Raw genomic sequence first — 26,471 nt, forward strand, 5'->3', positions numbered from 1 at the left:
GACTTCATATTCGAGGTTGGACAATTAAGTTCATGAACTTATCCTAGAAAAAGTGCTACATACCTCATTGCTGAATATCACTAGGGTCACCTTCGAAGTACTTACTCTCTTTGGGAAGCTATGCACTGAAGCCAGCACCTAGTCCACCCTTCAAAGCAATTTTGGAACTCCTTTTCTGTAATGACCATCAGAGTTGTCGTCGTATTACCCTTGATGTCCTGAAGGTCGTCAAAATGTCTTATCTTCGGGCAAAGAAAAAAGTAATTGGGGGCCAGATCAGCTGAGTAGGGCGGGTGTTCCAATACAGTTATTTGTTTCCTGGCAATAATCTCTCTCACAGACAGTGTCGTGTGAACTGGTGCATTGTCGTGATGCAAGAGCCATGAGTTATATATCGATCTTCTGCGGAAGGAGCCAGACTATGAAATATACCACACTCAAATTTACGGGTTCCACAGCCACTCCTCAGTTTAGGAAACATTTGAAAACTTATTTATATGACAGGCCTTTAATTAGTTTTCACAGTCATGATGGGTTTAGAATTGTAGCTCCTGCTGTACAGGTATTTTACGTTTGTCTGTCTTTGTTGTGTCATTTTGATATTATGTATGCTTGATGTTGTACCCTGCTTAGATTGACAGGATAAGCAGGTAATACTGTACAGTTTTTTAAATAAATAAATAACATGTTGGCAGCAACCACTAAACTAATAAGAGCTCTGTCTAAATTTCCATTAGCAAGAAAATAAAAGAAATAATGGTACAATAATTCCACAATCTATATCCACATAGCACAACCTCAAGAATATAGGATAACAAGTCCAAGTGTTACTCTTAAGGGAGAAAAGACCTCAGTGTCTAATAGGGAAAATCAAAGCAACCCATATAGACAGGCTAGTTGCAAATATCACTTGCAGCCAGTTGTAATTCACTGTTAAATTGTGTCCTCAACTTTTTGGGAGTTTTTGACCGAGGATGTGTCTGCTGGCTGCAAGTGATATTTGCAACTAGCCTGTCTATATGGGTTACTTTGATTTTCCCTATTAGACACTGAGGTCTTTTCTCCCTTAAGAGTAACACTTGGACTTGTTATCCTATATTCTTGAGGTTGTACTATGTGGATATAGATTTATTTAATAGCCTCTCTTGGTTCTATTTATTTTTTACAATAATTCCACAAACATGAACATACTAGGTCAGACCAATGATCCATCTAGTCCAGTATCCTGTTTCCGCAATGGACAGTCCGGGTCACAAGTACCTGACAGAACCCCAAATAGTAACAACATTCCATACAGAATCCCAAAGAATAGCAATACTCTGGAATCGCAAATTGCAGCATTCTAGAACACCAAATACTAGCAACATTCCATGCTACTGATACCAGGGCAAGCAGTGCCTTCTCCCATATCTGTCTCAATAGCAGACTTTTCCATAATCAATTTGGAACTCCTCTCATATGAGGAAAGACTAAAAAGGTTAGGGCTCTTCAGCTTGGAAAAGAGACGGCTGAGGGGGAGATATGATTGAAGTCTACAAAATCCTGAGTGGAATAGAACGGGTACAAGTGGATCGATTTTTTCACTCTGTCAAAAATTACATAGACTAGGGGACACTCGATGAAGTTACAGGGAAATACTTTAAAAATGAATAGGAGGAAATATTTTTTCACTCGGAGAATACTTCAGCTCTGGAGCACGTTGCCAGAGGTTGTGGTAAAAGCGGATAGCATAGCTGGTTTTAAGAAAGGTTTCCTGGAGGAAAAGTCCATAGTCTGTTTTAAGAAAGACATAGGGGAAGCCACTGCTTGCCCTGGATCGGTAGCATGGAATGTTGCTGCTCTTTGAGTTTTGGCCACGTACTAGTGACCTGGATTGGCCATCGTGCGAACTGGCTACTGGGCTTGCTGGACCATTGGTCTGACCTGGTAAGGCTGTTCCTATGTTCTTATGAAATCAACAAGGCATGAATTAGAGTGCAAAGAGTAGGTTCATTAAGCAGATATTTCAGGGAGTGTAAATGATGTAAGAGAAAATCTCTTTTTTTATGTTAAGTGACAGCAGTTCACTAGGGCTCCACATTAATCACGATTAATGTGTTATTTATTAATTATGACTTAAAAATTTAATTCTAATTAATAATTGTGGTCGGCCCACTTTCTGCCTCCAACTCCCCTCTCCACACAGAGTCCAACATGTCTTCCTCCCCTCCTGGACCCCACATGGCTGACTCTTCCCCTCCCCCATCCCCATCTTGCATACCTTCAAAGTTTGAAGAGAGCCCCGGCCCTGCATCAGGTAAATAAAGAGTGGGAAAGTCATTTCAACCATTTGGTCCAGCACATTTTTCTACTGTGGATTAACTTCTTGTATGGACCCATCTTTATCTTACCGCATAAAATTCTTACAGACAGCCCCAGTTGTATTCAGATAGGCCCAAAATTTCAATAAAAGATGTCTAGAGTTATTTTCTCTGTCCAGCTCTGTCAGGGATGTAGGGTAACCATTACTATTTTGAAGAGAACTCCAAGACTTAGTGTAGGTAGGTGGACTGCTCATTCCACTCCGTTATATTGTTACATGTTTTTTGGATGATTTTATGTTAAAATGTTGTGATATAAGCAGAACAGACTTGTTTCTCAGGGAGTGTCCCTGTTATGTTTCCTCTCTAGTGCTGACCATCTGCTTGGTACGAATTGAGGATTTTTTAGGACAGCCCTGAGTGAAGGGATGCGGAGCACAAAAATGTTAATGAGGTTATCTACACCAGATCTCATGATCAGAGGGTCACTAGTAGTACCCACCAGTTCCAGAATTATGTCTCTTATCTGCTAGAAAGAAGATTTATCAATCTAAGTGCCTAATCTTCCCTTCTCTGATGCCAGCTGAACACAGCGGTCAAGAGGACTTCAAACTAGAGAATGACACGGAGACAAATTTTTCCCCATTCTCGCGGAAACTCATTTTCCTGTCCCTGCCCCATTCCTGAAAGCTCTGTCCTCATCTGCACAAGCCTCAAACACTTTAAAATCCTAAGTAGCAACATTCTAGAGCTCAGATTGTGATGTCATAATGCCTCATTCCACCCATGCCTAAGCTCCGTCCTCATCTGCACATGCCTCAAAACACTTTATAATCCTAAGTAGCAACATTCTAGAGCTCAGATTGTGATGTCATAATGCCTCATTCCACCAATGCCTAAGCTCCGTCCTCATCTGCACATGCCTCAAAACACTTTATAATCCTAAGTAGCAACATTCTAGAGCTCAGATTGTGATGTCATAATGCCTCATTCCACCAATGCTTAAGCTCCGTCCTCATCTGCACATGCCTCAAAACACTTTATAATCCTAAGTAGCAACATTCTAGAGCTCAGATTGTGATGTCATAATGCCTCATTCTACCATTGCCTAAGCTCCGTCCTCATCTGCACATGCCTCAAAACACTTTATAATCCTAAGTAGCAACATTCTAGAGCTCAGATTGTGATGTCATAATGCCTCATTCCACCAATGCCTAAGCTCCGTCCTCATCTGCACAAACCTCAAACACTTTAAAATCATAAGTGTCCAAGGCTTGTGCGGTTAAGGCAGAGCTTGCAGGAATGGGACAGAAACAGTGACAAAACTCGCAGGGACGGGACTGAGAAATTGAGTTCTTGCAGGGACGGGGACAAATTTGTCCCTGTGTCATTCTCTACTTCAAACTAGTCAAGCCGATCTTCTTTACAGTGAACAGGAGACGTTAGGAAACCCCAAGTCCTTTATGATGTCACAATACGAGCTCTCTGGGTAAGGCGGCAGGAGAATCGCGGCTTCGGGACAGAGCAGGAGATTCGGAGCAGGGTAAGGCGGCAGGAGAATCGCGGCTTCGGGCAGAGAAGGAGATTTTGGGCACAGCAGGGCGGCAGGAGAATCGCGGCTTCAGGGCAGAAAGCAGGAGATTCGGGACAGGGCAGGGCTTAGGAGAATCGCGGCTTGAGTTGGGGCAGAGAGCAGGAGATTCGGGGCAGAGAGCAGGATATGCAGTCGGAAACCGCTGAACGACTGGTCCCCAGCAGTCGTTTGTTTGCCGATCGGCCAGCCTAGTCGGTATTGCTTTTTTTGTATTTTTTGTGAATCATTGCCTGCCTACATTTGCCGTTGCCCCTCATTTGCATGCGCGGATCAGAGGATGATCAGGACAGAGGTTAGTGAATCGGGTCGGAGGGAAATCGGGTCGCAAAGGGGTCACTAAGTGGTCAGAACTTGATCGATGGGCTTAGTGAATCTAGCCCTTAATACCCTCCATCTAGATTGGGGACCTCAGGCTGCTCCAGACAAGTCATTAATTAGCTGTATAATACCCTGTCCTGAGGAGATGAGTGGTTAATCACTAAACCTGACACATATCCAGGAAACAAGCCCTTAATAAAACAGAGGGATTTTAGGATAAGAAAGCAGAGCACCCAGCCTTCACTCTCATCCTGGTTTCTAGCCAAAACTCCAGACTTAAGACAGCCTTGCAAGTAATTTATTTATGTTTGCCAGTTCAATCTCTGTTCAACGTTAACTCTGAAGGAAATTGATGGGATGTGGACCTTTTTTTTTTGAGAATAACCCAAAAAATATGAAGATTAATCATAAACTGTAAGTCTGAAGTTTATTTAAAATTTGATACAAACGCTTATAAGAAATTTCTAAGCGGTGTACCTAATAAAAAAGGGAGGGAAACAAGAATGTTTAAAATACAAACAAGGACAAACTTGGACAATAGATGAGTAGAGACGAGGAGAAAGGAGGTAGAACGATAAATGGTTTTAGGAAAAGAAAACAATGAGGGGTAAAATAATAGGTTGGGGAAAGGACAAGTGTAGCAAGTCATGTGTAGAATAGATAAGACTTGAAGAATAGGAATTCTAATGATTGGATGTGCCTAGCTTCTTTATACAAGGGTCATTTCATAAATAATGCACACTTTTTTTTTTTTATTTACATGTTTATTTTTTTTTTTTTTTCAAGTATTTCTTTAAAGTCCTTCAATATAGTCTCCCTGCTTTGCAATGACCGAGTCCCAATGTCCAGGAAGCTTCATTATTCCATCCAAGACACCGTTTTTGTTCAGTTGCCGAATGGCTCGGGTAACGGCGGAAGAAAGCTCTTCCAGAGATGCAAAACGATGTCCACGCATAGGTTGTTTCAACTTTGGAAAAAGGTCGAAGTCTGGTGGTCTCATGTCTGGACTGTAGGGAGCATGAGGTAACACCTCCCGCCCGTATTCGCATAGTTTTTCCAATGACGACATTCCCTAAGTGCGGACGAGAGTTGTCGTGAAGAATGAGTGGCCCAGCCAAGAGCAACTGAGGTCAGGTTTTGTGCATTTTTCTGCACATTTTCTGCTGTGACACTTCTTCCACATGGAACTTTGTCTGGGATGGTGATGCCTTCATGATCATAAGCAAAAAAATCATCATTTGTTTGACTTTTGATTGAGCTCGTCAAAATTTTTGGGGTCGTGGGGAAGATGGAGCTCTCCACTTGTTGAACTGTGATTTCAGCTCCAGCTCAAAGTCTCTGACCCACATTTCATCAATAGCAACAATGCGATTCAAGGATGGACCTTTTTCCAAAGTTGAAACAACCTTTGCGTGGACATCATTTTGCGTCTCTGGAAGAGCTTTCTTCCGCCGTTACCCGAGCCATTCGGCAACTGAACAAAAACAGTGTCTTGGATGGAATAATGAAGCTTCCCGGACGTTGGGATTTGGTCATTGCAAAGCAGGGAGACTATATGGAAGGATTGTAAAGAAAGTTGGAAAAAATAAAACATATCAATTTAAAAAAGTAGTGTGCATTATTTTTTAAATGACCCTCATACAATATCAGTGTAGAGTTCCTGAGAATCAGATTTAGACACTTGAGGAGAGATGCTCCCTATCTCAGATACTTATCTATGAAGAGCTTCAAAAGGGTTTAGAGCAGTGATGGCGAACCTTTTAGAGCCCAAGTGCCCGAACTGCAACTCAAAACCCACTTATTTATCGCAAAGTGCCAACACGGCAATTTAACCTGAATACTGAGGTTTTAGTTTAGAAAAAACAACTCGTACATTAACATCTTTTGTCTTAAAAGAAAAACACAATAAAAGAGCTTTCAATGATACAAACACAAAATTTTTTTAAAAATGAAGCACCCAATACAAATCTATCTCTATACCCAAAATAGCTAACACTATTAGTTAACACGAAAGAAATGGATATTTCCTGAATCAACAATCTGCTCCCTATGCTAAGCCACGCTGTGCGCTATGCTCCCCTCCAAACTAGCTCCTCTCCAACCCCACCATGGGAATCACCTTTTCCACAGACTCAACAGGCTGCTGTCCGCACCACACCCTCACGTTGCATGTGAGCCGCCCGGCTTACCCCAGACAGGGGAGGGGGGAAGCACTCCCATTGGGCTGCTGGGCAGAAGGGTGGGTGATGTGAGAAATGTCCTCAGGCGCGCGTGGAAAAGGGGAGGGGAGCAACCCGGCCCCACGTCCCTCTGGCTTTCTAGTAACAAACTCTGGCGACCTCTGTGCTGGGGCGACAGTGCGCATGCCCACAGAGAGGGCTCTGAGTGCCCCCTCTGGCACGCGTGCCATAGGTTCTCCACCACTGGTCTAGAGCATGGATTACCTGATTATTCCTAGGCTACTGTCGCCGCTTCTCAGAATGATCTCCTGAGAGATGCCCTGTTTTTATGCTGGGACTTGCAACAGGTTCATTTTTCTGCTACCCGAAGCCCACATGTGGGTCACCCAGAGAGCAGGAACAAGATGTGGATAATAAATGTTTCTAATCCGGGCATCAATCCCAGAGTAAAGAGCAACAATGCAAGAGGTCAGTGTAAAAACAAGGTCAAGTTCCTACTTTCCTTAGAGGAAGCCTGGTACAAAGCTGAGTAACTGTTTTCCCAAAATGAAGTCAGCAGCACAAAAGGGCACATTGGATTTGTACCAAAAAAAAAAAGATTAATCTGCTTAGGAGCCCATTTAAACTCTCCTTTTTTCAGAGCCTGGTATGCAAAGCTTGACCTATTTCAACTATAAGCTGGTCTATTCCTTCTCTTATCCCCCTTCACCTTCATGGGGAAATTTTAGAGGCAAGAAGCCTGTTCCCATTATATCTTCTTTGTAATGTTTTGCAGACAGCTTGTTATGGCGATGCAATCTGTTTTCTCTCAACATGCAAGATTGTACATTGCCAAGACAGAGGAGCTCTTCTAGACCTCGGTGTAGGGTTACCATATTTTTCTCCGGGGAAACCTTGTCTCGTTCTGCCCCCCAGCCCCGCCCTGTTCCACGCCCCGCCCAGTTCTGCCTCTTTTTTTTTCTTCTGGACGAGCTCCAGCCGCGTCTGGAGGGCCTGGAACATGCGCGGATGTGTGTGACATCATCCACGCATGCTCAGAGGTCCTCCAGATGCAGCCGGAGCTTAACAGGGCTTTCCAAAACCAGAACAAATGCTGGGTTTTGGAAAGTCCATCCGGGAGCCTGGACAGTCCTCTAAAAAGAGGACATGTCTGGGTTTTCCCGGACTTCTGGTAACTCCACCTTAGTGTAAAGTTCTGACCATTGTGGCCCTTCCTCAGCTTTTCCATTTTGATTTTTCTGCTCTGCCTAATGGATGTGAAAACAAAGTTCTCCCGGCTGTTCAGAGGTTTTTATACCTTGCTGTCTCTTGATGCTGTTTTTCATTGGTTTTCTTTTTCTCCTTTATTTCTTTACATTTTTTTTCAAAGAAAAGGTACTGTAGGACGCCAATTATCCAAACTCTGATTATCTGGATATCTAATTATCCAGACTGCTGTTCTTTTTTATTATTATTTAATTGTAATATCTGTTATAGTTATCACATTATGATTGATATACAGTAAAAAAAAAAAAAATGTTATAAGATCACAAATAGTTTGGTATTTTTTTCCATTTATTATTAAAAACAAAAAAATAATGCTCAAGGACAGGAAAAGAACTTGCTAGGACTGGACAGGAAAATGAGTTCCCGCGGGGATGGGAAAAAATTTGTCTCCGTGTCATTCTCTACTTGGGACCTCTCTCCGGAAGACCTCTTGCCTTGGGGCTTCTCCGATCCTCTCTGCTCCAGGGCATTTAACCACCTTGTAGCCTGAGCCCCACCTCACGGCAGGTTAGCGCCACCTGCCATAAGGTGGAGAAACTGCAGTGTGAGGGTTTCTAGGGACACCTGCCGCTATACCACTCACTTCCTCACAGAGCTATATAAAAGGAAATAACCCCTGACTGCTTGTTTGCCCCCTGGTTCTCATTCTGAAGTTATTTTACAATTTCACTATATCAAGTTTCAAGTTTATTAAAATTCAAAGCGGTTTTACAAAAATTTAAAGCAAAACATAAAAACAACATACAATTTAAAATATTACAGGAAAACAACAAAAAATGAGATTACTAGACTAACAGGCAGACCATGACAAACTGGCACAAGAGGAGAGGGGAGAACTGCAAAAGTTTGTGTAGGAAAGAACGGAGAAAGGGAAAAACAAGAGGGAGGAGGATTACAGGTTTTAGCCAGAAAGGCCGGACTGGCAGTAACTTAAAACGTTCTTAAAAGGACAGTCATACTTCAAAAGCATCTTTAAAAATAAATGTTTTTAGGCTGGATTTAAAGTTATCTAATGATGTGGATCTCTCTTATATAGTTCAGAGCCAAGTTCCAAAGCAAGGGTGCGTAGACAGAAAAAATGTTGTTTCTAGTATTAAAATGTCTTAATGAGGGGATTAAAAGCAAATTTTGTTTAGATGATCGAAGAGAATGCTGAGAGAAGTCTATTAATGAATTCAGGCTGCCCTGCTATTCTAGTTTTGAATGTCAGCAACATAATTTTGTAAGTGATACGGTGATAGGTAGCCAATGTGCTTTCAACAGAAGAGGCGTGACGTGATCAAATTTTTTTTGCATTGAAAATGATTTTGATCGCAGCATTTTGGACTATTTCTAAACGCCTAATCTCTTTCTTAGTAATTTCCATCTTTTTGTTTTCTGTAAAAAAAAAAAAAAAAAATAATAATAATAATTTGTCTATAAGCTTTACTTCTCTTTCTCATTCACAGGACTATGTGGATACTCACCCTGAAACCATCATCTTGGACCCCCTCCCTGCCATCCGCACCCTGCTGGACCGATCTAAGTCTTATGAGCTGATCCGAAGGATAGAAGTCCGCATGCAAGGTAATCTGGCCACCTAGGGTTTAATTGTAGATGTTCTGGGTAAAAAGACGAGACACACTTTCCTCCAGATTCTGTAAAGCTGTGTCTCAAACTTTTTTAGCTCCAGCACACTAAACAGAGCAAATATTTTTCACGGCACATTATAATTGAAATTATAAAATTGCAAAACCAACAAAAAATTAAATTTGAGAGTTATTTGTTTAAAGTTCATTAAGCTATGTATGGGTAATTGTAACAATGGTGAAACTAAGTAGTAGAATAGAATTGCTAATCATTGCGATGGATGTGCTTGTTTTTGAGTGCAAACTAATTCAAAATATGGCTCGATAGTCAACAAGCAAATGCACATTTCATCATCCACCATCTTCAGTTATTCTCTTTTTTTCGATTTAATTTCTGTCAGGGATGAAAATTCAACTTTACAAAGATAAGAAGATCTAAATAGTAGCAAAGCTTTGATTGCTTTGTTGCTCAAGTTAGGATAACTGCTGCATAAAAAATAAAAAATAAAATGGCTTGCCATTAGTTTTCAAGGAACAAATCCCATCAAAGATTGATGCTTGTCTGGGAAGTTGTATCCTTGTGCGCACAGACGCTCATAACATTGACAAACTTTTGCATATGCGACGTACATGTCATCTATTCTAATGTATACTTATGAAGGAAATTTTTAAAAATAAAGTAAAATTCTGGAATCTCTCATGGCACACCTGGATTCTCTTCAGGGCACACCATTGTTCCGTGGCACATAGTTTGAGAGACACTGGTACGAAGGTTGCCCAGATCTGGGCGTAGAGGGCAAATGTTTGCGCAAATTAATTAGCTAATGAGTCACTGACAATCAATTATTGGCATTAATTAGTACTAATTCGGGCTTACACATACATCTGCTTATGCACTATTCTGTAACGTTGAGTGCCTGATGTGTCTTGCATGCAACCCAAAAGAGGACATGGCTGTGTGCAGGTCGGGGGTGTTCCAAACATTTAGGCACAGTGTGGTAGAGTTTCTGGGTTGCACATCCAGCTTGCCTGCCTGGATTTACACCAGGTTTCAGTAGGCATAAATCCTCACACCCAAAGTTGGGAATGAGAATCAGCACTAAGGCCTGGATTCCCTAAGTGGTGCCGGATTTTTAGGCACCAGTAGACGCCAAAGCTCAGTGAAAAATGCCGTTTAAACTAATCACGGCTCCATAGGCGCTTTATGGTGCCTAATGCCACTGTAGGTGTGGCTAACTCCGGAAAGGGTGTTGGGCACCATAAAACGCCTACGGAGGCGCAATTCACATCAAAGATAGATGGGGAAATGTAGGCCTGGAAAACCCTGGCCTACATTTCCGGTGTCTACCTTTTCCGGAGGCGCAATTCTCTAAATAGCGTCATTGCGTCAGAAGCAATTGGTGACTGCTTTTAAGGCCTGCTGCCGACAGCGGCACTGGTTAGAGAATCCAGGCCTAAGTGCTGTTCTGTAAAGGACGCTTGGCATGGGGGCGCCCTTTATAGAATATGAGTTCAGGACAGATCTTTCTGGCGCCCAAATTTCGGCGTTGTTTTGTCTTACTCATGTGTCTTGAGAGATACATGGGAATGAGGATTATGGGAATCTTGCAGGTATGACTTCCAAGTCCACAGGAATCCCATGGGAATGGGAGAAGTTGCCGTGGGAGGACATTCCAAATCTCTGGCAATGCCAAAATGAGTCTTGGAATACAGTGGAAGCTATTGGAGGGCATGGATGGAGCCTAAGGACAGGGAAAAAAAATCTGTGTAAAGGGTGTTCTGTGAGCGCTTAGTGCGGATTCCCTGCACCCAACTTTGGACATGAAGAGTTAACGCCTTCTGAAATCTGATGTAGATCCCAGTACACAAGTTGGGCAAAGAACCCTGGAATTTCTGTAACACCGCGCCTAAAGTTTTGGAATGCCCCTGACCCAAATGCCCATCCTGTGAAACACTTTGGACACAAAACTTTATAGAATAATGTGTAGGCTGATGCGTACGTGAGTCTAAATTAGTGCAAGTTAACTTCAATAATTGATTGTTAAAGGCTTGTTAATTAATTAATTTGTGCATGCATTTGCCCTGCGCACCCACCTATATAGTATCTGGAGGTTAATTTTACATAATAACCTGCACATGGCGTATGGGTCCTGCACTTTTTGTGCACACAAGCTTTATTGACTAGAGCAAAAGCTGTCAGAAGTTCAGTGGTATGTATAGATGCCAGGGTGAGTCCACATATCAAAGGGCCTCTGTATATTCTCTTTAGGGTTCATGCTAGTTATAGATCCTGAGCAGTTTAGCTCTTGGGCTGTGTGGTTCCAGTTACCTGCATATTACTATGTCCCATAAATGGTCACTTTATATCAACAAACCCTGGATAGAAAGTTGAGTGGAACAATGAATGAATGAAAAGATCTTTCAAACAAAGAAGAGGCTACGGAATTTTTTAATAAGAAATAACAAATAAATATGTGTAGAGAGTCCTCAATCTTAACAACTCTGCCCAGGAACCCCTGTTTAAGCAAGTTGTTGGTTCTCATTTACCCAAACATCCCAGGACCCTTCAGTGTATAAGTGTCAAATGCAAAATCAATACAAAACCAGATTCAAAAAGTGAGTTTTCTGTAGACTCCAATAACATCTAGTTAATATGCATTAGAAAAAATTCAATTCAAAAAGTCAGTAAAGGTGTTCAGTTCAAAGATATAACAATTCAGACAGCAAAAACCACAATGAAATTGCTGATATCCAATAGAAAGAAAGTCCAATGTACTTAGTGTAAATGTTGGAGTGTGCCTTACAATATTCGCTCAAAAGAGCTCCGTTTTGGAGGGGACGCCTCCTTCATCGTGTCACACCTGGGCCCCCAAAGAGCATGACAGGTAGCCAGGTGGCGATACGCTGCTTAAATCTGGCGTGGTCCACCTGGAACTAAGGGAGCCTTTTAGGATGATTATCCCTAGGAAAAATGACAAAGACTATCTTGAATATAGTGGTACCTTGGATTACGAGCATATTCCGTTCCAGGAGCATGCTCGTAATCCAAAATGCTCGTATATCAAAGCAAGTTTCCCCATAGGAAGTAAGGGAAACTTGCTTTGATATGTTCCCACACCAAACCTTCCCCCCCCCCCCCCCCCGCGAACGGGCACCTCCCCCCCTGCGATCCAGCACCCCCCCGCCATCATGCACCCCCCCCGCCACCTGAGATCCCCGAACCCTCTTCTTACTTCCCTCCGCATCAGCATCGCCGGCATCAGCATGTCCTGTGCCCGAAAATCTTCTTCCTGTGCCGGGCCTTGAGCATGCGCACATGCTCAAGGCCTGGCACAGGAAGAAGATTTTCGGGCACAGGACATGCTGATGCCGGCGATGCCGATGCGGAGGGAAATAAGAAGAGGGTTCGGGTGGGTTGGGGGATCTCAGGTGGCGGCGGGGGGTGCCCGATGGCAGCGGGGTGGGGTGCATGATGGCGGGGGGGAGGTTGCCGGTTCTCGGGGGGGGGGGCGCTCGTACAGCGAGGCAAGCTCGGTTTACGAGGCACCAAATTTGCGAATGTTTTGCTCGTCTTGCAAAACACTCGCAAACCGGTGCACTCGTAAACCGAGGTACCACTGTATATCCTTAGCAACATGGATAAGAAGAAGGGGCAAACTGGATGCGAAGAAAATGGAGCCCATCAGGAAGTACGAGTGTCACGTGTCAGCATGTAATGTCCCACTTCAGGCTCTGGAGCTCTTTCCAGAGGCAGCGTTGCGCTCGCCTTGGCCACTTTGCTCCACAGCTTTGATGCTTGTGCTCCTTCAGCCTGTTGGCTGAGCTCCACTGCAGCTGCACCAGTGCCACAAGAAAAAGTCTGCATCTGGCACTTCAGTTTTAATTGAAACTGTCATCTGTGACCATATCCCTATTAGCTGGAGAAAGTTTTCAGTGAATGTGAAAAGCAAGTGCCAAGGATGGCTTAATGCTTCTTTTCATGTTTTGGCGGGTCCTAATCTCAGGCAAGATTTGCTGTCCTTGATGCACTGAAAGTGGCCCTGGATAAAAAAAAAATAAAAATCTGCCGAGACAGTGGGTGAGGATAAGCCAAATACTGCAGCGCCTGACGACTACTGTAGTTATAAACCTAAAAAAAAATGAATATAATGTTGAGGGCCTGAACTTTTTATCAGTCACGTACTGCTTTCTGAGCACTGAAAGAACGGCGGAGGACAGGGGTGTCAAAGTCCCCCAATGAAAATGCATGAGATCTATTAGCATGCAATGAAAGCAGTGCATGCAAATAGATCTCGTTCATATTCATTGTGAAAATCCTGAAAACCCGACTGGATTGCGGCCCTCGAGGAGGGACTTTGACACGTAAGAACATAAGCAATGCCTCCGCCGGGTCAGATCTGAGGTCCATCGTGCCCAGCAGTCCGCTCACGCGGCGGCCCAACAGGTCCAGGACCTGTGCAGTAATCCTCTATCTATACCCCTCTATCCCCTTTTCCAGCAGGAAATTGTCCAATCCTTTCTTGAACCCCAGTACCGTACTCTGCCCTATTACGCCCTCTGGAAGCGCATTCCAGGTGTCCGCCACACGCTGGGTAAAGAAGAACTTCCTAGCATTTCGTTTTGAATCTGTCCCCTTTCAACTTTTCCCAGTGCCCTCTTGTTCTTTTATTATTCGAAAGTTTGAAGAATCTGTCCCTCTCTACTCTCTCTCTATGCCCTGGCGTAGGGAATTTTGAGAAAAGTCTGTCGTGTTTTAGGTTTTCTCAATCTTGAAGCAGAAAAGGGTCAGGCTTTCTGCGACAGGATGCAGCAAAGCTGCAAATAAAGTAAATTCATAGCAAGATGCTGCTTGTGCCTGAGATAAAACATATTGTAAATGGCCTGTCCTGGAAGAAGCCCAGAAAGTAAACTCCCCCAGAGTTCAGGCAGCAGCAGTTTCCGAGGCTAGTGGCCAAAGAGCCATTGAGCCTGATTTCAAAGTGGCATTTCTGCATTTATGTCCAATGCTATTTAACTTGTTAAATGGCTAATTTAATCTGTAGAATAAAGGGGCCAGAATGGGGTGGGGCTAATAAGGAGCCAAGAAATGGATGAGTTATACCTTTAAATTGAGGCCTGTTATTTGGCAGGCCTAGCTTTGGCTAGATAAGTGTTTTTGCTGGTCAGGTACGTATTCATCAGGGCCTATTAAACATATAACGCTGCTGAATTTGTGAATAAAATTAAGTGCTGGTGTTGCACTTTAGATACTGGCCAGCCCAACTGGCTATCGGGCCCAGTGTGTATTTCTTTAACACAACCATCTAGGTGGGGGGGGGGGGGGCAACTCCGGTCCTCGAGGGCCGGAATCCAGTCGGGTTTTCAGGATTTCCCCAATGACTACGCATGAGATCTATTTGCATGCACTGCTTTCAATGCATAGTCATTGGGGAAATCCTGAAAACCCGACTGGATTCCGGTCCTCGAGGACCGGAGTTGCCCACCCCTGATCTAGGCCATAGAAAGTGAAGCCCCTACCATTCTGGAGCATACATTTTGGTTTATAATGTTTTTATTAAGTTGTCAGGCTTCCCTTTGAGCAACTGAGCTCATCTTTCACATTGTTTTCTTTCTGGTAAAAAAAAAAAAACAAAAAAAAACTAAGGCTGCCAACTGGATCCAGATTCGCAGGACAGGATTGATCTGGTCCTGATTTTACCCAATGTATGCTTAAGACTTTGTAGTCTGACTTTTCTTAAGGAATGCAATGTGCAAACTTAGTCCCTTGTTAGTTATGTATGTTTATTTTATGTACTATGTATTTTGCTGATTTGTACATCGCTTAGAATTTGGAATAGGCGATTAATCAAATTGTAAATAAACTTGAAACTTACATGTCCCAGTATGCAAAAGGATCCTGTTGGCAGCCTTAGTTAAAAAAAAAAAAATACCCAAAAAACTATTTGGGTGGCCATTTGATTGACCAGAGGGGTAAGGGATTGCAAGCCTTATCCTTTCTGCCCCCTTTACAGTACAGGTTTTTGTTCCAAGCATCATTTGGCCCTTCCTATAAATTAGAAAATCACTCTTCCAGTGTTGGTAGATTCAAATTAAAGAAGAACTTACTCTTATGCTCCCAAGAAACATCTGAAGTTCTGCATGGATTCTGAATGGAATGTTGCTACTCTTTGGGTTTTGTCCAGGTACTAGAGACCTGGATAGGCCACTGTGAGAACGGGCTACTGGGCTTGATGGACCATTGGTCTGACCCAGTAAAGCTATTCTTATGTTCTTATTTATATTGTTGTTTGTATGCTTTCTATGTTAAAATTGATTATGTGTGTTAATCTGTGATTCGCCTTGTGCAGACTACAAAGCCCTTCAGGAGAGATATTAAAACCATACTCTTCAAAAAACACATAAAACCTATCCAGCACAACCAATCCCAACCCAATATCCAACACTCTATTTACCCTTAGATCTCTCTAATACTCTTTTATCTTCCAAATGTTATCTAAAACCCATAATTTCACCCTATTCTTATCTCCTAAAGACCTCCACTTCCCTTTGGTAACTCTTTACCCAACATATATTACCTTAAAAATTCTATGTCATCGCTTATTCTATTCCTTCAAATTTTGAATGTAATTTTTGTTTTAGTTTGGATGTAATCCGCCTTGAACCGCAAGGTAATGGCGGAATAGAAATCACTAATGTAATGTAACAATAAATATACAATACAATACAGTTGCCATGTTTATCCTCTTGGACATGTAGAAATAAGGGTCAACAACCAAGCGATAAAAGCGATATCTGGCAAGAGTTCAAAATTATCCTGTTTGTCAGGTGTGTGATGAAGAGAGCATAACTCTCAAAAGCTCGTCAAAGATACTCTCTTTTCAATGGACTACCCCAAAAAGAACTTCGACGTCTACAACTTATGCAAAATACGGCAATAAAACTTGTTTACAAAAAAGGCAAATTCGAACACGTCACCCCTCTTCTCAAAGAGGCTCACTGGCTCCCTATCACCCACCGCATTACCTATAAAATTATCCTGCTCTCCTTTAAAATCAAATTTTCTCATTTGCCTTTATTTCTTGACAAATTACTAATACCTCAAAGTTCCCCCCATTCTCTAAGATCAACCGACCAAAAACTCCTTTTCATTCCATCCTTAAAAGAATCCTTTTATATTCGTAAAACCAACTTTGCAATAACTGCACCCACATTATGGAATTCTCTTCCTCAATTTCTCCGCGACGAATTTCAATTACCCAAATTCAAGACTAAGCTTAAAACTTTCCTATTTCAAGATGCCTTTGATAAATCATAATCTAACCTTTTTTTTTTTAATTCTTTTCTTTTTATTTTTTTTTTTATATATATTTTTCTCAGCCTTATCCTTATCAACCATGCACCCTTACCCTTCTCGTTCTATCCTTCCCCTTCTATCTCATTTCTTCTACATTATGTAACTTTTCCCTTCCCCCCCACTTATCCTCACTCTCCAGTTTGTCAGTCTATGTCATTTATGTTCATTTCATTTACTTTTGTGCACTTTCTATCATTTCTTTCTAATTTTTTCTCTCTTTTAAATTTTATTGTTAACTGGTCAGATATTTGTTTTATGATCGGGATATTAAAAACTAATAAACTTGGATACATTCTTAGAAACGACCTGGAAAAACTGTTAAAATTTTATTTTTTATATGGAAGACACATCAATTCCGTGTTGTTTGGGTTTTTTTCCAGATCTTTATTCATTTTATAAACCAAAACAAAGTGCAACATATTATCAACAATTAATAATATAGACAGCACTTAATTCCATCAAATGATATAATAAGTATATATCCCTCCCCCCTCCCACTCACCCTTTCATACAGAATAAAAACAATCAAGAGCAATACAAATGATCAAGGTAAAGAAATTACAATTCAGAAATAAATTAAGTACATATCCCTCCCCCGGCCCACCCTTCCTGGATGTGTGTAATTGTTCTATTGCTTGCACTATACAATTCTGTTTTTTTTTTAAAGCAAACCATGCTCTCTGAGCAGCATGGACCCATCCGATTTATTTTATTTTTTGTGCTAAGTGGAAAATCTGATATGTTGCTGTGGTTCATCTTGTAGGGATTTTTATCACTGTATTTTTTATCATTGTACTTTTTAAAATTGAATTTTCATGTTTTTATATGTCAGTGTTTAATAAATTATCTCCAGAACATCTGTATCCATAGTTTTTTGTTTTCATCGGTGGTTCATCTTGGTACATGGTGGTGTTCTGACATAGGCTGTTTCTGGCATTTGCATTCTCATCACATTCTTTTGGGGGGTTGTTGTTTTGTCTTTGCTCCGTGCAGGACGGAAGTTAGGGGTAAGAGCTTCCCGAGGCTGGTTCCTGGCGTTTCTTTTTTGTTTCCTGTGGTGGAAAGCTGAATGGATTACTCATTCGGAAGTCCTCGCGCTGATATTTGAAAACCACTTTAAAAAAAACACATATTTTACATGTGCCCCCCCCAAAATGGTTTTCATTTCATGGCTCTGGAGTACACTGCAGTGAAATTTATTAACTTTAGGGCACCCAGTGACAGCAGCACTTTATTCTGAAAGTAAAAGAAAGGAATTAATGTATATATTTTTGTTGACTTTTTCACCCTCTAGCACAGGGGTAGGCAATTCCGGTCCTTGAGAGCCGGAGCAAGGTCAGGTTTTCAGGATATCCACAATAAATATGCATGAGATAGATTTGCATCTCAAGGAGGCAGTGCATGCAAATCCATCTCATACATATTGATTGCGGAGATCCTGAAAACCTGACCTGGCTCTGGCTCTCGAGGACCGGAATTATCTACCCCTGCTCTAGTACAGTGTCTCTCAAACTTTTATAGCTCTGGCATACTAAACAAAGCAAATGTTTTACGTGGCACATTATAATTGAAATTATAAAATTGCAAAACCAACAAAAAAATTACATTTGAGAGTTATTTATTTAAAGTTCTTTAAACTGTGTTTGGGTAATTGTAATGATGATAAAACTAAAGTGGATAGAATAGAATTGCTAATCAATGCAATGGATTTGATTGATTTTTAAGTGCAAATTAACTCAAAACGCAGCTCGATACTCAACAAACAAACATGCATTTTATCATCCACTATCTGCAGCAATTCTCTTTTTTTAAAATTTAATTTCTGTCAGAGATGAAAAATAAGAAGATCTAAATGGTAACAAAGCCTTGATTGCTTTGTTGCTTAACTTAGAATAACTACTGCATAAAAAAATAAAAATAAAATCACTTGCCATTCGTTTTCATGGACAAATCCCATCAAAGAATGATGTTTGGGAAGTTTTTCAAGTTTAAGTTTCAAGTTTTATTTAGAATTTGATTAATCGCTTAATCTTACTTCAAAGCGATGTACATTGTTAAAAACTATGCAACTTTCAGGGGGAACAAACACGCAAACAATACGCAACGAATATGACAAACATTACACAAAGGGAAAAAGGGTAAGAAATAGAATAATTAATAGAAGAGAAAGAGGGGATAAATAAAAAAAAAAATAACAGAGCATAAAAATTCAAAGGGGCAGACCAAATCTAAGAAATTATTCCGTCCAAGTCATCTTTAAAAAGAAAGCACTTTACTTGCTCTTAAATCTATTTATAAGATGTTCTTCTCTTGGATAAATGGGCAAGGAATTCCACGTTTGTGGTGCTGTGACGGAAAAAAAATATACTGTCGACATGTACTAATGATTTTAAGAGAGGGAACGGTCGATAAGTGTCGATCACTAGATCTAAGCGTTCTGGCGTAGGGAACCAACAGTCTATCGACAAACGCTGGCGCTTTAAAAAGAAGAGATTTCAAAGTTAACAGACATATTTTATAAGTAATGCGATGGACTACCGGAAGCCAATGTGCTTTTTTGAGAAGAGGTGAAACGTGGTCATCTTTCTTAGCATCCATGATGAGCTCAATAGAAGCATTTTGCATGATTTGTAAGCGTCTTATTTCTTTTTGAGTACACTTCCTCCTCCCTATTCGCTGTTTCGATGTTTGCGGTTTCGATTATCTGCGTTTTTTTCCCCAGGCCCCCCCCCCCTGAGAAAAAACGACCCCGGGGCTTGAAGGGAGGCGATCAGAGGTGGCGTGGGGGGGGAGGAGGGTGATCAGAGGCGGATGTTGTTTACGCAAGAGTTTCTCACCACCGGCGCAACTCCTCTTCTTCGCACCCCTCCCCCCCCTCGGTGTAACTCTGTAAATGTTCGCCAGTGCGAGCAGCATCGTCCATCTACTGCTCACACCAGCTTTGGCTCCCTTCTGTTGTCACTTCCTATCCCTGGACCAGGATGTGACATCAGAAGGGAGCTGAGGGCGGCACGAGCTGCAGGTGGAAGATGCTCTTTGCGCCGGCAAACTTTTACAGAGGTATAATTTCAATTATGATGCGCTGCGAAAAACATTTGCTCCGTTTAGCGTGCTGGAGCTAAAAAAAAAAGTTTGCAAGACACTGATTTAGGGCGTTGCTTCCAAAACTTTTGCCTAATAAAACCCTATTTTAAGACTTAAATATTTACAAGATCCCAGATGATGATGAAGAGAACATTTCAAATGTCTACCCTTTTCCCCTCCCTCATCCACCTCCTATTCTTGCCATTTGTCTAAACCGTGGAGGTAACAGTAGTGGTGGCAGCAGGCCCTATTTGTCAGTTTGCACTTAGACCCTAGATGAGTTTCCAGTCTAACAAGAAGTCCACAAAGAAGGAGGAGGAGAAAGTAGGGTCTATGACCATTCACTGACTCACAGGACCCAGGCTGATCGCTAGTACTTGGCATTGGTCATAGTAGAGGCACAGAGAGGGGGGGAAGCAGGTTATATTTCTGTGACCCCCATTTGGTGTCACGACTTACAGTTTGGGAACCGCTGACTTAAGATCATGGAGGAGTCGGATGTAATGGGGGAGGGGGCACTTGAACATTGTTCTCTGAATCACAGCTTGGGGCTGTAACCTCTTCTGCACATACCAGTCTCTCTGTTAGTGATCTTTTCTGTTCATTATCTTGATATAACTTGATATTGAGTGGATCATCAAAGAAGTTTACAATAAGTAGATATGAAGTGAAAATGGAATAGACCTACAATAAATGATAGAAGAAAAAAAAAATCTATAGTGTCCAAGAGTGGGACCGGAAAACAGTTAGCTACTAGTTATACGAGTGCCGAAAGCATTTGTCAAAACCAGAGTCTTAACTTCTGATCTAAATTTGGGCCGAGAAGGCTCCACAGGGTCCAGCCCAAACAGAGCCTTAGGCCCCTGCCCAATGCATCCCATGATGCATCGGGAAGGGGAAGACCCAAGGGGCGGGGGAGTCATCAAGGGTGCAGGGATGTGTGTTGGGGGTAGGGCGGCGGGGTAGGAAGTGGGCATCCCTCCAACTGCTGGGGGGGTGTCGAGGGGAGTTGTTTGAAGGCAGTGGGGGGAAGAAGTGGGTATCCCTGCTGGGGGAGGGGATTGTGCATTGGCGGCGGTGGGAGAGAGTGGGCATCCCTCCTGCCCATCTTTGATTTGGGATCTCTTTTTTTTTTTTTTTAAACTTGCAGGTGTATTCAGTCTGCACATTTGCTGATCACTATCACCAGCAATTCATTGCATGCAAATTTAGCAATCCTCCGTGAGCCTCATTTGCATATGTGGTTTTTAGAGAATGACTTGTCTTTTTCAAATCGTAACATTTACAACTGTGACAGTGACCCATCGGATTTTAGCGTGATTGTTAGAGAATCCGCTCCACAGTTAGTGTAGCTTAATGTGGGATTTTCCCATGTGTTAACTCTAAATCTAAAGGAGCACTTTTTAGGGCCATTTTCAATTATTTTTTTCAGGCCACATGCTGATATCATTAGTGCATGATTACAGCTTCAAGTTAATGTGGTAACACTAAGAGGGCAATACTATAAATTGTGTACAATTCGGAGGCTGCACCTTCAAAAAGATCTAAAACGGATGGAAGGCTACTGAAATGATGCGTGGTCTTCGTCATAAGGTGTATGGGGACAGACTTAAAGATATCAACCTATATATCTTGGAGGAAAAGTGGGAGAGGGGAGATATGATAGAGACGTTTAAATACCTACGTAACGTAAATGCGTATGAGTCGAGTCTCTTTCATTTGAAAGGAAACTCTGCAATGAGAGGGCATAGGATGAAGTTAAGAGGTGATAGGCTCCGGAGTAATCTGAGGAAATATTTTTTTACGGAAAGGGTGGTAGATGCATGGAACAGTCTCCCAGAAGAGGTGGTAGAAGCAGAGACTGTGTCTGAATTCAAGAAGGCCTGGGATAGGCACGTGGGATCTCTCAAAGAGAGAAAGAGATAATGGTTACTGCGGATGGGCAGACTAGATGGGCCATTTGGCCTTTATCTGCCATCATGTTTCTATGTACCTTAGGTGCTGCTAGGTGCCGTAATCACAGATGCCTGGCAATGCCTAACTAAAATTTGCATGCAGTTTTGTTTAAAAAAAAAAAAAAAAAATTGGCGTAGTAATTGACCATGCAATTAAAAACTGATTAAACATGTTTGAAAAAAATTAGTTCGTTAGGGCTTTGCACGAAATACTGCACGGCGCTTAGCAACACTGAAGTCAAGATGCCTACTGGCGCCTACCTAAAAAGTAGGTGTGGTTAGAGGGCGAAGAACAGGCACGGTTGATTTAGGCATTGCTTAGCATCCGTGTTAGATGCTGCAACAGTGGTACCTTGGTTTACGAGCATAATTCATTCCAGAAGCATGCTCGTAAACCAAAATACTCGTATATCAAAGCGCTTGATACGTTCCCACCCACCCCCCAAGGCCAGCGGCGCGGCGCTGCTCTTACCCCCCCCCCCCCGAGAACCGGCATTGCTCCCCCCGAGGGCCTCCCCCGCGATCCGGCACCCCCCCTCCCGCCGCGATCTGAAATCCCCCAGACCCACCCGAACAGGCTTCTTACTTGCATCTGGCCACCGGCACCGGCATGTCCTGTGCCCGAAGATCTGCCTCCTCTTCTTTGCTCTCGGAGAGAGCGTGAACCCGCAGGCCTTGAGCATGCGCAGATGCTCAAGGCCCAGCAAAGAAGAGGAGGCAGATCTTCGGGCACCGGCAACAACGCACAGGACATGCCGGTGCCGGTGGCCAGATGCACGTAAGAAGCCTGTTCGGGTGGGTCTGGGGGATTTCGGATCGCGGCGGGGGGGTGCCGGATTGTGGGGGGAGGGTGCCGCTTGCAAATCGAGGCACGCTCGGTTTCCAAGGCGCCGATTTTGCGAATGTTTTGCTCGTCTTGCAAAACACTCGCAAACCGGTGCATTCGCAAACCAAGGTACCACTGTAAATTATACCGGTGCCCACCAGACGGACACCTAGCAACACCTAAGCAAGCCTAGGCGCCATTAAGCGTCGGCCTATAAGCTGATCAGCACTTACAAATTAGGCGTGGTTAGGTGCTGGATTTGGTCACATGCAAGACAATCTCTTAGTTCTTTCTATCCTCGATGAAGTATTTTATCCTTCTTTTCCCCTTCTATATTTATATAAACCATTCTGAAAGCTGCCTTACAAGTGGTATATCAGATTTGAATAAACTTGAAACTCGTATCCAATGAGGCAGTACCTAGGACTCAAAGGCCTGAACAAATAGTTAATTGGGAGTTAACTAAAGGCTAAATAGAAAAGAGTCCAGGTTATATTCCTGAGGCACACTGACTCAGGAGGGTTTGTCAGGTCATGTGATGGAAGAGATCAGAAAAAAATTGGGATAGAAATGGCCTCCTGGAATCATGCTGAGGACAGAACCCCAAGAAGAAGATGGCATTCAGTGGCAGAGATCCTGGCTTTTGCCAGGAAGAGGCTTACAAGAGAGTTGGCAAGAGTGTCTCTGTAAAATGTAAAGGGCAGAAGACAGAGGTGTAGTGTGTCTTTTACAGGTAGTATTTCAGCCTTACTGTTGAGTTAGAGCAAAACTCCTGTGCAGGTAAGATTTGTTTGTCTCCATCGCTAATGAGAACCTTGGGGCATTGCCAGTTTTTGTTCCCAGAGGTGATGCTCCATCAGGGCCCACGTAGGATCTCGTGTGATCGCTTGGATGGGCTTACGAAACGGCGCAGCTTGAATCACAAGCAGGTTTGCTCGGTGGCATTTTTCCACATTGTCAGCTAATCTCCAGATATTCAGCCATGGTGGGGGTTTTTTTTTAGGCCGACTCGAATCAGAACAAGAAGTTATTTGGAAGAGGGGATCAGGAAGAGATGAGCAGATTATAGAAACACGTTCTAAAATTGCTTATGATTTTTCTTTAGCCAAATGTGGAAACCAAGGGGCCCTTTTACTAAGCTGTATTAAATAGTTAACACAAGGTTTACTGCATGATAGACGGTGCAGCCCTATTCTGTTGTCTCCTGTGTTAAAGAAGCAGCCACCGGGGTAAAATTTCTGTGTTAGCGGGGGAGTGGGCTAGACCTAGGCTTGACATGAGTAGGCCGAGGCTGTGAGAGCTCTAGTTGTCATGACAACTAATAGTGCAACCAAGCTTACTGCCCAGGATGTGATAAGTACAGCTGTGCTATTGGTTGTCCATTAGTGCAGTGCGGACACAGGAGTTGCGGTTGCATTCCACCAGTGGCCTAGTGATTAGAGCTGCCGCCTCAAAACCCTGAGGTTGCAGGTTTGATCCCAGCACTGCTCCTTGCGACCCTGGGCAAGTCACATAGCCCTTCATTACCCCAGGTACCAAAGTTAGATTGTGCGTCCGCTGGGACAGATAGGGAAAATACTTAGAATACCTGGTTTAAAAAAAAAAAAAAAAAAAAAATTGTACAGCGCTCTGAATATCTCCAGCATAGGACAGTACATCAAATGCCAATAAATATAAACATCACAAAATAAATGCTGCTAGCATCCCCAGTCCCACTAAGTAGTACCCCACCAATAACAACCCAGATCCCGACACACAAATCCCACCCCCTCCTGAAACCCCCCCCCCCAGCCTCCCATCAAATTTCTGCCTGCACCTTGGTTCATCCCCCCACCCATCCTCACCCTGGGGGTTCACATCGGTGGCAGAGGTGAGATGGTGGATAGACTCACAGGTCCACATGGTGAGTCCCAGGGTTTGGGGAGTGGAGAAGGGTAGACCAGAGGCGGGAGTTTAATGGCAGGGGTGGGTTGTTGTTGGGTGGGATTGGAGGTGCAGGAAGATAAGGGGTCAAGGGGAGTGCCAGTCTGTCAGACCTGTTTATTATTTCCTGCTGGTCCTGCATCACATTACATGCAGCACAGGGAGCATGGTTGCTCACACATTACCTAAACTTGCATGGAATGAGTTTTGTCTAAAAGAACAAAATGTTTCATAAGATAAATAGGAGCAATACCAAAGAGCGTTTTATAACATAAACAACCAAATTTGAATATTATTCTGGCTTCAACCGGTAACCAATGTAATTTCCTGTAATATGTTTGAATTTCTTCAGACCAAAAATTAAACATATGGCAGCGTTTTGAAGAATTCTGTCTTTTAATGGGTTTGGTTTTTTTTGTAGGATTCCAGGTAAATAATATTACAGTAATCCAAAGTACTTAAAATGAGAGATTGTACCAGTAGTCTAAATGACTCGAAATTAAAAAATGGGTTTAGAGAATGTAATTTCCATAAGGTATGAAAACAATTTTTAACCAAAATGTCAGTATGGGCGTCAAATGTCAACAATTGATCTAAAGTAACTCCGAATATTTTTATGGTGGAATTTATAGAAAAGTTTTTCCCATTCATATTTATGGAGTTTTCCTTAATTCTGCTCGTTGGATTAGCCAGGAAAACCTTTGCTTTTTCTGGATTCAATTTTAGCTTAAAAATTTAGCTTAATACTGCGTGCATCTTTAGTGAACGTCCCTGATCTACTCAAGCGTCTCTCTTTTGAGTTGTGCACTGTAAGGTTTGTGCGTGGATCTTTATAGAATAGCGTGTAACATGGTGTGCACGCAAATACAAATACACCAATAACTGATTGATGGCATCAAATAATTGGCGTTATCTGGCTCATTAGACAGTTTAGTTCTACGCACATTCCAGGACTGCGTGTAATTTTGCACATCATTTATAGAATCCAGTCCTAACTATATCCTACTGTAGTAAAAGAGGCCCTAAATCTCTGTCCTAAACATGAAGTTATTAAAATTATTTTTGATTTAAGTTTTGTGCCCTTCTAGAATCTAGTCCTGGAGTACCCCCTTGCCTGTCAGGTTTTCAGGATATCCACAATGAATATGCATGAAAGAAATTTGCATATAATGGAGGCAGTGTATGCAAATTTATTTCATGCATATTCATTGTGGATTTCCTGAAAACCTGACTGGTATAGGGGTACTCCAGGACCGGGTTGAGAATCACTGTTCTAGATGTCCTGAAAGGGTCCTTCCTATGAGGCAGGGGTGTCAAAGTCCCTCCTCGAGGGCCGCAATCCAGTCTATTTGCATGCACTGCTTTCATTGTATTGCTAATAGATCTCATGCCTATTCATTGGGGAAATCCTGAAAACCCGACTGGATTGCGGCCCTCGAGGAGGGACTTTGACACCCCTGCTGTGAGGGCTCAGAAAGTGTTCCTGTGGGACCTGTTGCCATCAGGCCGTGTGCTGGCTGTCGTCTAGCAATGTCTGTAACCAGAGAATCAGCTACTGAGCATCGTATTTCCCTTACTCCATGTGGTATTTGAGTGTATTTGTATAAGAAATGTACTTTAACCAGCAAACCACAAGAGGAGGGAAAGCAGACGCACACTGGCAGACAGACGACCTTATATTTACCCACTGACTTTTGCTATCTGAAAAGCACCCCAAGCAGGAAAATTGGGTGTGAGTAGGATGTTTATTTTAAATGTCTAGGGTCATTGCTGACGAGATATAAATGCTTTTGTACAGTAGTAAATGTTCTGTCCCAAGGAGTGGGTTGCTTATATAAACAATGAAACCCTGACTGGTTAAGGACAGGGTACATACATCTTTTGTGTTTATATTTTTGTGGTATATTTTGTTTTATTTTAATTACAGTTTTATGGTCCTTTTAACCTTAAGGCAGAAGTCAGCCAACAAATTCTGGTGAAGTGTTTTTTTTGTTTTTTTTTTAATTTCAAACAAATATTCAAAAAGGACATAAGTAGCAAAGGGGCTTTTCTTCTAAACCACATTAGCATTTAGCATGGGAAAATAGGTTACCATAAAAAGCT

At 42.4% G+C, this 26,471-nt stretch overlaps 1 protein-coding gene across 4 annotated transcripts in view; it reads left to right on the forward strand.

The window, feature by feature from the left end:
- Window positions 1–26,471, forward strand: part of ITPK1 (inositol-tetrakisphosphate 1-kinase) — a 235,255-nt gene that overhangs the window by 167,230 nt on the left and 41,554 nt on the right. For all 4 annotated transcript variants that reach the window (XM_033952831.1, XM_033952829.1, XM_033952830.1 and 1 more), the window contains one exon: window positions 9,107–9,224. In XM_033952831.1, the coding sequence (XP_033808722.1) occupies window positions 9,218–9,224 (7 nt within the window). In that variant the 5' untranslated portion in view covers window positions 9,107–9,217. The remainder of the gene's footprint in view (window positions 1–9,106; window positions 9,225–26,471) is intronic.

The sequence above is a fragment of the Geotrypetes seraphini genome, chromosome 7 (assembly GCF_902459505.1).
Source record: "Geotrypetes seraphini chromosome 7, aGeoSer1.1, whole genome shotgun sequence".
In the NCBI taxonomy this organism is placed as follows: domain Eukaryota; kingdom Metazoa; phylum Chordata; class Amphibia; order Gymnophiona; family Dermophiidae; genus Geotrypetes; species Geotrypetes seraphini.